This window comes from Poecilia mexicana, unplaced genomic scaffold (genome assembly GCF_051168715.1).
Source record: "Poecilia mexicana isolate PSO_F unplaced genomic scaffold, ASM5116871v1 scaffold_23, whole genome shotgun sequence".
NCBI classification, from domain to species: domain Eukaryota; kingdom Metazoa; phylum Chordata; class Actinopteri; order Cyprinodontiformes; family Poeciliidae; genus Poecilia; species Poecilia mexicana.
Genome location: NW_028263392.1, coordinates 10,429,671 through 10,442,713, shown reverse-complemented (window position 1 = coordinate 10,442,713; position 13,043 = coordinate 10,429,671). Strand labels below are relative to the sequence as shown.

The following is a 13,043-nucleotide window of genomic DNA, read 5'->3' as shown; positions in this document are numbered from 1 at the left end:
TCTGCCAAGTGACCTTTAGTCAGTGCTTGACCAGCTTACACACACCTTATTAAAGCAAGCAGGCCAGACGGTCGAGACGCGGCTAGCTGATGCCTTTAAGCCGTGCTGTGATCGCCTTTGTTTCCCGACAGAGATCGTAAGATTTTCCTCCTTCCTCTTACAGAAAATGATGGCAGACAACAACCTCGTGAGACATTTGGATGCTTGCGAGACGATGGGTAACGCTACAGCCATTTGCTCGGACAAAACTGGAACTCTCACCATGAACAGAATGACCGTGGTCCAGGCCTACATTGCTGAAAAGCACTTCAGGAAGATCCCTAAGCCGGAAGACATCCCCACCTCAGTTCTAGACATGCTGGTCCTGGGCATAGCAGTTAATTCCGCCTACACTACTAATATCTTGGTAGGTGTGTTTAAAATAATAAAAGAAATAAAAAAGTACCCTATTTGTGAATTATAGTGTGAGTAACTAGATCTCGAAACATAACTTGTAGTTTCTTGTATTTCTTTTCCCTAGCCTCCAGAAAAAGAAGGGGGTCTGCCCCGTCAGGTGGGCAACAAAACTGAGTGTGCCTTGCTCGGTTTCTCTAACGACCTGAAGCGGGACTATCAGGCCATCCGCGCTGAAATCCCCGAAGAGAAATTGTACAAGGTCTACACCTTCAACTCGGTGCGGAAATCCATGAGCACTGTGCTAAAGATGGCAGACGGCAGCTTTCGGATGTTCAGCAAAGGAGCCTCGGAAATTCTCCTTAAAAAGTAAAACCTTTTTCTTTTCTGGTGTCGGCCATGTGGCCTGTAGGTTTTTCTGTTGATGTGAAAGTTGTTTCAATGCCACGGTTGGCCAGACTTTTCACTAAATTATGTGTAATAGCTTAAGCAGCCAAGAAGTTCAAGTGTGTAACACCCAAACCCTTTACTTAAACTAAGCAGTGAGAAAAGGAGCCGGTAACAGCTCCGTAAGCCTCTTAATCAAGCAGGCTCCTTTTTAACCCACAGAAGGCTTAGTGTTCCACCAAATGACTGCAGCACACTTCTGAAATGTCGCCTTTTCTGTTTCCTCTAATCTTTATGCAATCTGGATCACTTCTGTTACATCTGAACTCCCAACATTCCCATCTTGTCGTACTTTACTTACATTTATGGTTTCATTCCCCGTTTTTATTCGATTTTTTCCAGGTGCTATAAAATCGTGACAGCGAATGGCGAGCCGAAGATCTTCCGCCCGCGGGACAGGGACGACATGGTAAAGAAAGTCATCGAGCCGATGGCTTCGGAAGGTCTCAGGACCATCTGCCTGGCGTACAGAGACTTTCCCACCTCCGAGGGTCAGCCTGACTGGGACAATGAAACTGACATTCTCACCGGATTGACCTGCATCTGCGTGGTGGGCATTGAGGACCCTGTGAGACCAGAGGTAATGACGCGTGCTGGCACTAGAGTAGAATCTTAGAGATCAAAGCAAAATGTCATAATGGCCTAGTTAAAGTCCAGAGTCAAAGCCACCTGAGATTCTTTTGCACAGCAGAAAAAGGGCAGTTTAGGGCTGCAACTAAAGATTTCAGTTAATCATTAATCTATTGATTATTCTGACGATTAATCGGATATAAAAATTGGCACATTATGCAGAGTTTTTATAAAATCCATTTGATGCAATATTATAATTACATTAAAATGTGCAAATAAACAATTTATTTTTAAATAAGAAAATTGACATTTTATTGCCTAAAATGCATCAAATGGTACCTTAGAGCAAGCTTGATCATTTGTAGCAAAGGATTCATTAGCAGCTAAAAACATTTTCTAGCATCAACATGAAAAGATCAGCCATTTGTGCACAACATCAATACAGTGAAGGGCTAATCTACTGATTATTTTTTTGATAACTGGTTAATAAATGGATAGCAGTGGTGCCCAATAAGATTTTTTTTTTTACAGAATTTGAAGCTGAAACTAAGCCACTTGAGTTCTGGGTAGAACTTATTTATAGGCATGTTTTTATTTTTATCTCAAAAGCAAAATGTATATAATTTTTTGTAAAATTCTCATCTAGTGCAATTATGTTTAGAAAACATCATATCCCTTCCACTTCAGTTGTACACAAAATAAAACCTGAAAGAGTTCAAGGGTGTGAAAACGTGTGTAAGGCTCTGAACATATCTGGCCCGTTGCAAAGGCAAGTGTTGATGCTGCTGAAATGTTGGCATATTTCCCAATCCCTCGTCTGCAGCCTGAATAGTCTTGGAAAGGTGATGATGGGAGAGAGGATCTGCTTTGCAACTTGACCATGTGACAAAGACTTGGTTGGAATCAAACCGGCAGCTCGGTGGGGTTTCCTCTGCCGGCCGCTCAGGCTTTCTAAGAAAGGAAAATGAGGGTCAGCGATTTTTAAAACGGTTTCCCCTGAGTGAGGCAAAGAGACTAATGTGGACTTTGTAATGCCTCTTTAAGTGCTTGGCTTTCTGTATATTTTTGCTCGTCAGGTCTTTGACTAAGATCATTTCCGATGATCTTGCATCATCGGAAATAATGCAAGATGTGTAGACCAAGATGGATTCAATATCAGTTTTATCGTCGGGATTTTTAACCTCCTGACTTGAACGGCTCCATTTTTTGTGTGCGTGTGTGCCTCCTTCAGGTCCCGGACGCGATCAAGAAATGCCAGCGCGCTGGCATCACGGTGAGAATGGTGACCGGGGACAACATCAACACGGCGCGCGCCATCGCCTCCAAGTGTGGGATCTTACATCCGGGAGATGATTTCCTCTGCCTGGATGGAAAAGAGTTCAACCGCAGAATACGCAACGAAAGAGGAGAGGTGGGGCCATGATAAACGACTCTGGCTTCAGAAATTCCACCAGTAGCTGCTGAGAAATTGTATTGAAACTTTATTCTTCACCTTCTCAGATTGAACAAGAGCGTATTGACAAAATCTGGCCCAAACTCAGAGTTCTGGCTCGGTCATCTCCCACGGATAAACACACCTTAGTTAAAGGTAGTGGCGGTTTAAATGTATAAGTGCATCTAAAACGGTTTTATCATTTTTGGCTTGTTTGTTTTGAACGGTGTTCATTTCTTTTGTTTAGGGATAATTGACAGCACAATAGCAGAGCAGAGGCAGGTAGTTGCAGTGACTGGCGACGGTACGAATGACGGTCCTGCCTTGAAGAAAGCTGATGTTGGCTTTGCAATGGTGAGCATTTCTTTGTTTTAAACATTTTCATGTTATCCTTATAAACAAGCTGTAAACGTATAAAAAAAACACACACAAATCTTCCCCCTCTTGCTGTTTTCAGGGCATCGCCGGAACAGACGTGGCGAAGGAAGCGTCAGACATCATTCTGACCGACGACAACTTTTCCAGCATCGTTAAAGCCGTCATGTGGGGACGGAACGTCTACGACAGCATCTCCAAGTTCCTTCAGTTCCAGCTGACCGTCAACGTCGTGGCCGTCATCGTAGCGTTTACAGGAGCCTGCATCACACAGGTAAAGCGTTTTGTTAATGAGACCAGCCTGGCCATTGTTTTTCTGCACTGTTCCACTCGATTCAGATCTCGCTTACAGCACAGTCTGGGCTTTTCTCCCATTCACTTTGATTCCAAATATTGACTTTGTCCAAGAGCCATCTCATTCGGCTTGGCACTTCTTCCTTCGCAGTGGAAGTTGGAAAAAAACAACCATCTTCCTACTACTTCCTGTCATCTTCAAAAACCACTTCACCTAGCACAGAAACTTTTTAAGGAAAAACGTGTTTTTTCAAAAACGCTGTTTCCGTTAAGAAAATTTATTTTTGCGATTTCAATTTTCACATTTCTGTGGTTAATGGAAATGCTGCGACTTTGGAAGTTTTGTGGGGCCTTACATATGCAGGTGTGTGTCTTTCCAAATCGGTGCCAATCAGCTGAATTCACCACAGACGTATTCCATTTCACTGTAGAAACATCTGTAGGATGATTAGTGGAAATGGCTAAATTTTGAGCTTCAATACAGTATTAAGTAAATGCATTAAATACTTATGAGAATCTTTTTTTCTTTTTCTTTATTTTAAAAACATTTAAGCAATTTTTTTTTTTTGCATGTTGTCATGATGGGGTATGTTTGTAGAATGGGAAAGAGATAAACATAATGCAATCTGGAATCAGGCTTTAGCATAAAATGTGGGGGAAAAATAAAAGTACAGTGAACACTTTCCAAACACACTGCATGTTATGAACTATAAGGATGACTTCCTGTTTCTGCCCTTCCTTCTCTGCTGCTAGGATTCTCCCCTGAAAGCAGTCCAGATGTTGTGGGTGAACCTGATTATGGACACATTCGCGTCGTTGGCTTTGGCCACCGAGCCGCCAACAGAAGCCTTGCTACTGAGGAAGCCGTACGGCCGCAACAAGCCTCTAATATCCCGCACCATGATGAAGAACATTCTGGGTCACGCCGTGTACCAGCTAACCACCATCTTTACGCTGCTTTTTGTTGGTAAGAAGCTCTTTTCCTTCTGCATTTGTAAGATTCCTTTTGTTCCTTTTTAAAAAAACCTTTTTTTTCCATCTTGCAGGAGAGAAGTTGTTTAACATCGACAGCGGCAGAAACGCCCCTCTCCACGCCCCGCCCTCCGAACACTACACTATAGTTTTCAACACCTTCGTCTTGATGCAGCTTTTCAACGAAATCAACGCCCGCAAAATCCATGGGGAGCGGAACGTGTTTGAGGGCGTTTTCAACAACCCCATCTTCTGCAGTATAGTCCTCGGCACATTTATCATTCAGGTGAAACCAGACGGTAGACTTCTGTGGTTTTGTTCCATACAAGAAACTCCACTTGTACATGCAAAATAATTCTGTTTTCATTCTGCTCTTCTAGATACTTATAGTGCAGATTGGAGGGAAACCGTTCAGCTGTGTGGCTCTGTCCTTGGACCAATGGCTGTGGTGCACATTCTTAGGCTTTGGTTCCTTGCTCTGGGGACAGGTAGGACAATAGCCGTCTTTCACCTTCATTCTAGCAACATATGTGCTGTTACACTGCCCCCTAGTGTTGAGCCTGCTGGATGTGAATGGTTTTTACAGTCTAATTAAATGTGTTACATGATAAAGATACATTGGGGAGCATTGAATGTGTTCATTGGTTCAGAAGATCTATCAGAACAATTAATTATCTTTGCAGTCATAGTGGAAAAATGATCAAAGGGCAAAAATGCTACTAAATTTCCAATTTTTCATGTTGCAACCACAAGCATAATTTATTTTCCTAATTTTTTTAACGATGTAAAAATTGACTAAACATGAAACTGCCCGTCTGAACAGCGAGTCTGCAAACAGCTGACGGTGCTTTTTCCATACTACAGATATGTTTCGTGTGAATTATTTATCCCTCTACACGGACTGATGCCTTTCACCTGCATTATGCAGAAGCTTTCATTGGAAAAAAACTTTTTCCACTTCTACTTTTCATGTAATGTTTGACTTTGCTCCGTGTTATCAGCAGCATTTTTTTTTTTTACATTTTTTTCCCCCCCGTTTTAGGTTTTACGGCATGTTTCACGTGTACGAAAGAACCATCTTATCAAGAATAAAACCAACTCCCAAATGTTCTTTTTTCCCCCCACTTTCTTTTTTCCAGATCATCTCCTCAATACCCACGAGTCGCTTAAAATTTCTAAAAACAGCAGGTCACGGCACCCAGAAGGATGAAATCCCCGAATACGAGCTGGAGGAGTTGGACGACGTGGATGAGATCGACCACGCCGAGCGGGAGCTGCGCCGAGGCCAGATCCTCTGGTTTCGAGGCCTCAATCGGATCCAAACTCAGGTAGTCATTGTTACATCTGCTTGCATGTTACACACCCCGCACACCTTGGGAATCATAAGCCATAAACCATTTAACTCTGTTGCTCTTCCAGCTTAAATCTGCATCGCGTTCCTTCTCTCTGCATTCTTAAAGAAAGTAAAGATCCCTCCTTTTTAATTCTTTTCTGCCTTTTGAGCTTCCGCGAATTTTGTTGCGCCTATTTCGGACTGAAACCGAGTCCATTCGCTGTAAGCTCGACTACTGTGGGAGGTCCTGATCAGTTTGGACGGAAATCACAGTGGAGCAGTGCGCATTGGAATGGATGGAAGGCTTCCGCAGAGAGAAAAAGAGTGAAATTCCGATCAGATTTTTGCATCACAGGCTTCCTCTGATCAGTGCCTTCAAACCTGATCACTTCCTTTTCTCACTATATCCAAGTCCAATTTCAAAGTGACATATATTCTCTGGTTTCTGCTGCCTTTTCTTTATTTTTTATTTTTTCTTTCTCTCCTCCCTCTCCTCTGGCTGTGTTGTTTTATTTCCCTCTGGGCTTTCTCCTGTCACGCTCTCTGATTCTTTGCAGATGGATGTTGTGAGTGCGTTCCAGAGTGGAACTTCCTTTCAGGGGGCTCTAAGGCGGCAGGCCTCCAACTCCAGCCAACAACAGCACGATGTAACCAATGTTTCTAGCCCTACACATGTAGCCTTTTCTACTACTACCACTACTGCCACTGCTGCCAACTCCGCTTCTGCCACTGTGGGGTGTGAGTGCGTGTTCTCCTTTAGTGCATGAGACTTTTCTTCTTCTTTTTTGTTTTGTTTTATTCTTCTAACATCTTTCCCTTCCTCTCTTTTTCTTACCTAATGTTCAACTTTTACACTCTCATGCTTCCCCCCAATGTTCCCCTACGTTTAATCCAAATGACACCAATCTACATCCTCCATACTGCTTTGATAACTCTGCCGTATATAAATGTCCTCTGTAACCAGGTCGCTTCAAGCGTCAAGGTGTTTTTATCTGTGTCATCCTGTTTTCTGTTCTGCTTCTGCTTGGGTCTGAGAAATGGAAACCTTTCACTGTTATCCGGTGGTGAACGGTGGCGGGGGTGGGGGGGTGGGGTTTGTGTGTATCTTTTTTTTAATTATTATTATTATAAAGATTATATCCAGAATTCAGCAGGTTTGTCTGCGGCTGCCTCAGTCTGCTCTGTGCCTTCGTAGCAGTCATGGGTCTTTGTCGCAGCTCTCTAGTCCCTGGTTGGGTAAATGTTTTGAGTATATGCCCATGATCACGAGCTAAACAGAGGAACACCCATGACACGGAAACTTTGGAAATCTGATCAAGTTCCAGTGGATTTCTAATCAGTCAGTGGTTAAATAATGATCCCTTTCTTTCCGACTGGTGATGCTGTGGAAAAGATTGAAGTCAGATGAATGTTCAGTACCACCCTGCAGTCAAATGAAGCTATTAGGATAAAGTTTGTTGTTGTTGTTTGGGATGCATTTGTATTTGTCCCTCCCTTCTTTTTTTTTTTTTTTTTTTTGTCCGACCTAAATCAAGCAGAATACATGGAGAGTTTGTTTTTGAAATTGTTTCGCTGTTTTCCTAAGAGGGGGGAAAAAAAAATGTCTAAACCAAATTGGCTGAATCTGGAAATTGAATTTCCTTCTAAACCTAATAAGTGTTTGTACCACCCTGGGCAGCATTAACTGGCAATGAGTCTTTATTACCTTGAGAATTGCTTCAATTCGGCAACATTCCGTTTTTGAGCCTGAACAACCCGATGAAGGTCAAGATTTTTTTTTTTTTTTTAATTAGAAATGTAGAATTTGTCAAAAAAAAAATTGTAAGGGGGATGCACTTTTTCACAGCAATGTACTTGAATAGACTTTCAGCCTCTTTTCATCTGCTTCTTTATGTTGAAACTGGATCTTTGTTGTTTGATGGCACCACTTCCAAAGGCCCTTGCAAGGCTTTTCCTCTCACTGACTCCTAGACTTTTTCTCTTTCAGATCTAACCAGGAAGACCTTCTCACCATCTGTGGAGTTTAAATATCTTGCACATGTCATAAAAGCATCCTCAGGGAATTCACGCACAGTTGAATGTAAAACAGTAACCCTCAACATTAACAGTTTTTTTTCCCCCCACACCATTGATTTAGGGGGAACTCCATCAGATCAACCACATTTTTATTCCCAAACTCTTCCTTACAGATATTCTCTTTGCCTTTATGTGAATACTTTTGTGATGGAATGTGTCCAGTATGGCAAAGTTTGGCCAAAGTGATCTTTGAACGCCACTGACTTCCCACGTATTCTTCCTTAGATACTGTGAAATGTGTCATGGGCTATACTCAAAGGTTTACTGCCATTGAAATAAAGGTAGCGCCGCGCTCTGCATGGGTTCAAAGTCTCTGGTCTCGTTTGTGAGTTTTCTCCTCTTTGTGCTGTTCTCGACTTGTACACGAGCTTGTAGACATGCTTGGCTGCTGCAGCTTCTTTGTTTTCCCTCCACAAACATAAGCTACAACTGACCACCACTTGTTTTTCTCTCTTCTGTCTTTCTCTCTACTCTTCATCTATCTCTCTTTCTATCTCTCTGTCCTTTAGCTCTCTTCCTGTCTGACTCTTTGCTCTTTAATAAGCATGTCCAACAATGATGAACAGTCCTCTCCTTTCCTGGTCAAATGAAACAAACCTCCAAGCAAGAGATTTCTGAAAATAACACTATAGTAAATTTAGAAAACAAACCATCTTTAGATGGTGAATTTTTATATTAAATTCATGTCTTGCTCTAGAAAAATCTTTTACAGGGCTGTAGTTTCTCACGTATCACAACAAAGTTGAGGTCACAACAAAGTTGAGGTTTTCTCACCACAAGACCAGGCTGCAGAGTTATTTGACCTACATCTAAAAACACACAGCTTGTTGTCTCTGTGCAAGAAGATGGATCACATTCTGACATGTTACTGCAGCGGCCATTGACCATCGATGACTTCTCTAAGAGAATTTGCCTGATTTGAGCAGATTAAGATTTCTTTTCAAAAGTCACAAACATTTTTTTTCTAATAGTAAACGTTAAACTGCCTTCCAGATGGAATCCTTATGGTAAAAATGAAACAGATTTTCTCAAATCTCAGCCTATCTCTGTTTAGTTGTTTTTTTTCTTTTTTTTTAGAAGAAGAAATGCCACTAATACAGTTAGAGAATATCTCAGTTACTCTCTTTGCCTCCCAAAAAATATATTTACAGCATGTCTCAAAGCATAGAAATTTATCCTGTTATATTTGATATCTGAAGCTGCATTTTAGTCACTGCATTTAGATCGCCAGCAGAGGGCACCTTACATTGAGAAAATATGGCATTGCACAGCTCTACAGCTCAATAAGTGTTACCATTATTTTAATATAAAGACGACATCATTGAGAGGCTGACGCCTTTAGCATCTTACTTTGGATATTACCACCAATGGCAACACCAGCAGTGAACTGTAAGTATTCCTTGGAGAATATATCTTGCTTCAGAGATTTCTAGGAAGCAGCCAAACTTCCCAAATGCATCAGGTTTCACAACAGGTAGAATCAGTAGCTTTTACTTTCAGTAGCAACTTCCGCACAGAAGAAGGTTGTCGGCACAAGTTAGCACTTACATGTGGTCCGTTTACCGATTGGAGAAATGATTGGAGTTCTCATTTTTACGACTAACTCGGCAAGGTAAAATTTAGACACTACAAATCACCAGTTAATCTATTTTTTTTTTTTTAAAAGTAATTGTGAAAAAATAAAGGTGTCTGCTGTAAACTGACCGTAAAGAAACACGAGTAAAACAGATGGACATAAAGTTTTCACTGAATCTTACCTTAATTTAAATGAACTAACATTCAGAAGTTCTTTCCCTAACATTGAGTGAGAACAACCAGTCTTTGAAATTTCACGTGCACGTTTTCTGAGATACTCCTCCTTCACAGATTTGGTTTCCAAAGCCTCTAAAACTCACCTTATTACCGAGACATTAAAACCTTCCGTTCGGAGTGTGTTTTAACCCGGGGCGTTGGTCCAGGTGTTGACTTGAGTCTGCGTCGGTACGCAGCGCGACTAAAGACGTGCCTCTTCTTGTCCCTTCCTCCAGATCCGAGTGGTGAAGGCATTCCGCAACTCCATCTCCCTCTATGAGGGGCTGGAGAAGCCCGAGTCGCGGACGTCGATCCACAACTTCATGACCCACCCCGAGTTCCGGATAGAGGACTCGGAGCCCCACATCCCCCTCATCGACGACACGGACGCGGAGGACGACGCCCCCACCAAGCGCAACTCTGCCAGTCTGCCCAATGCCTCCCCACCCCCGCCCTCACCCTTGCCCGACGACAACAACCCGCCCGCCGCCCCCACCCAAAACCAGAACAATAACGCCGTCGAAAGCGGCAACCACCTCTTCCCGGAGGGCCCCAAATCAGGAACCCCGTCAGCCCCAGGGAGCCCGCTACACAGCCTTGAGACCTCCCTTTGATCTGACCCAGCTCCACACGGCTGCACCCGTTTTCTCACCCTGCCACCAAAAAGCTCCGCTCAAACGGCCGAACACTGGCAGAGGAGAGAACAGAGGTCTGGACAGAGAGTGGAGTCTTGTGTGAGCTTGGCTTGGGCTGAACTGAAAGAACAGCAAACATTCGTCGGAATGTACGGCTTGGTGTGGATTCTTTGATTTCTCTCTCTCTCTCTCCCTCCCGCTCTCTCTTTTTTTTTTTTTTTTGTCTTTAGTTTTTCTCTGTTGGTTCTTGTTAATACCCTGCTGCAGCACCAGGAACTCGGTCTTCGTTGCACCCTCCTTGGTAATTTTTTTTTTTTATTCCCCCCTCCCCCTCCCCCCAAGCAAGCAGGGGGGGATAAATAAACTCAGATTGAAAGTGACCTGTTTTTATTACTCTAATATTATTGCTGTTATTTGAATTGAGAAGGTGCGGTCCTCCTCTGGCCGTGAGGATCAGGGCTTGTAAGATTCTGAAAGAACTGTTGACTTCTCTTTATCTGAAGGGTGTTGTATATTTATTTCTTTGGCCCTTCTCATTCAAAACCTATTTCTGCTTTATTGGCTGTTAATATTGAGTTATTTATGTTTTTGGGAAAAAAAAAAAAAAACAGGTCTGTTTACAAAGTTTGTAGATAGTTATTTTTTTTTTTCTGTTTGTAGGCAAAAGAGCTTCCTGATGTATAATTCAGAAAACTGGGACAGTAAAAACATTATTAAGAGGATTATTTCAGATACTGCTGTATTTTCAGGAAAAAAAGGGTGTTTCTATTGAAACTTAACTATTTTTGCCTGCAAGTTTTGTTATATATTTGTCGATATAGAACCTTCTAGCCAAACCGATGAACATAAAGGCTTGTATAGAAAAAGAGGTTCAAGGGGTCACGGGGTGTTTTCACAGGAGACTCAGCTGGGAAGACGATGACGGCCTCTCTCCACTGACATCACTATAAATATTCTTCCATTTCTTTGATAGTTTTCATGTGCACAAAACGTTCTGGATTCTCTTTTCCATTCATTTTGGTGTGTTTTGAGAATTTCCACGTGTTCATGACTTTTAAAAGGGATTTTATTTTTTTTTTTTAGAAGCCGTCTGGGCCTATACTTAACAAGCATCTCACTCAGAATCCAGCTGGGAGTCGGGAGGAAAACACGAACTCAGACCTCCTGCGTCCGCTTTCAGCTTCTAGAGGTTTTCCTTTTAGATCTGTGGAGCTGCGAAGTTTAAATCTTTGTAGTCACAGTTGCATCCTTTAGCGAAGCGGTTAAATCATAGTTTAATTTAACGCTTAAAAAAAAACCCAACAACCCAGCTTTGTAATCACTTTAGTTCAACTTAGGCGCTTCGCCGCCGAGTCAGTTTTTCAGTGATACGGTCATTCCGACTAAATATGAATGTGCCTTGGCTACAACAGTGATTTAAATGATCCTGATCCCATCGTTCACCACTTTCAGGAAACTCACTCTTGTTTCTACAGCTAAAAGCAGGACCAAAAACTAAAACCTACACCTTCATTTCAAATGTTTTGGGTGGGGTAGGAAAAATGTCCTCCCTTTGGATGCTTGATAAATATGGATCCTGGTCATTTCATTTCATTTTTTTTAATTTTTTTTATTTTATTTTATTTTTTTATAAGCAAACCATTAGCGCCCTGCCAATGTGCAATACTGACATACATTTACTCAGGCATAAAAAAAAAAAGAAATCCATAAAAATCGTTGTGTATTTAGGGAGCAAATTGTTGTCGGGCAAAAAGAAAATATCAGTTCATCCACTTTAAGATTATACTCTACAGAAAATTTAAGTACTTTTTCTGCTTTTTAAAAAATAAATTCTGTTTGTGTTTTCTTCTTAAGCCTGTCCATAAGACTCATTTCACTCATATTAAATGTTTCTGCATTTGGTTTGTTTGTAAAATAGTTTTGAAACCTGATGTACTGGAAACGCTAAAGATTGGACATGTGCATTTTTCAAGAAGAAATACTAGGCATACACTGGTATCTATCTGCACAGGGTACTTTATACATGCTGTACTGTGTTTATAGTTTTCAATAAAAGTTGTCACTGGACAATGGCCTTACTTTATTTTATTTAGCATGTGTAATGGTTTGCTGATGTCCAGGAGTTCTGCTTCTTTTAAGCGAGTTCTGATTCCACATTTTCCATACATATCGTGACATTATGTAGATCCCAACACTTGGAAAGGTAGGTGGTCAAAGGTAGGTGTTTTTTTTTTCCCCCATCTATTTTCACATACTAACGGATAATTCTGCTATTTTATCGATTTCTCATCTTCAGGCTAATAAATTGCGCATCTAGTTTAGTGCTGCACTTTGAAACGACCCCACTTCTGAAAGTACAAATTGACTTCACCTTTTGAAACCTCAGTCTGAACAGAACATTCAATAATACACCCAACATAACAGAAGATGTCATTTCTTTCTTTAGGCGTCACAATTGCCATAACTGATTATTTTGAGCAAGTCAATATATCAAGCATACTGGTAAATGTTGGATAAAAATAGAGCAGCATTTTTTAAATAAATGTAATATGTTGAAATGGTTTTACATATTAAAATATTTTAATAGCATTTTGTATTTGTCTAATGTAAAACCAGATATAAAACAGGCACAGCTTACCACACTTGTATGATTTGGGATATATTTTATTTCCCTATTGGTTTAAGAAATTAATTTTTACAGTTTATTTCGAACGGATGCATGTGG

At 41.3% G+C, this 13,043-nt stretch overlaps 1 protein-coding gene across 6 annotated transcripts in view; it reads left to right on the top strand.

Moving 5' to 3' along the window:
• The window catches only part of atp2b1a (ATPase plasma membrane Ca2+ transporting 1a), a 103,185-nt gene extending 90,797 nt beyond the window's left edge, over window positions 1-12,388 (top strand). For 4 of the 6 annotated variants that reach the window (XM_088003476.1, XM_088003475.1, XM_088003477.1 and 1 more), the window contains 12 exons: window positions 164-406; window positions 521-762; window positions 1,183-1,420; window positions 2,642-2,821; window positions 2,911-2,998; window positions 3,090-3,196; window positions 3,300-3,491; window positions 4,265-4,478; window positions 4,558-4,769; window positions 4,864-4,971; window positions 5,623-5,811; window positions 9,920-12,388. In XM_088003476.1, the coding sequence (XP_087859602.1) occupies window positions 164-406; window positions 521-762; window positions 1,183-1,420; window positions 2,642-2,821; window positions 2,911-2,998; window positions 3,090-3,196; window positions 3,300-3,491; window positions 4,265-4,478; window positions 4,558-4,769; window positions 4,864-4,971; window positions 5,623-5,811; window positions 9,920-10,297 (2,391 nt within the window). In that variant the 3' untranslated portion in view covers window positions 10,298-12,388. Of the gene's footprint in view, window positions 1-163; window positions 407-520; window positions 763-1,182; window positions 1,421-2,641; window positions 2,822-2,910; window positions 2,999-3,089; window positions 3,197-3,299; window positions 3,492-4,264; window positions 4,479-4,557; window positions 4,770-4,863; window positions 4,972-5,622; window positions 5,812-6,373; window positions 6,814-9,919 lie in introns of those variants that run through there. The other 2 variants (XM_088003479.1, XM_088003478.1) reach the window with 2 other exon arrangements.
• The last annotated feature ends 655 nt before the right edge of the window (window positions 12,389-13,043 follow it).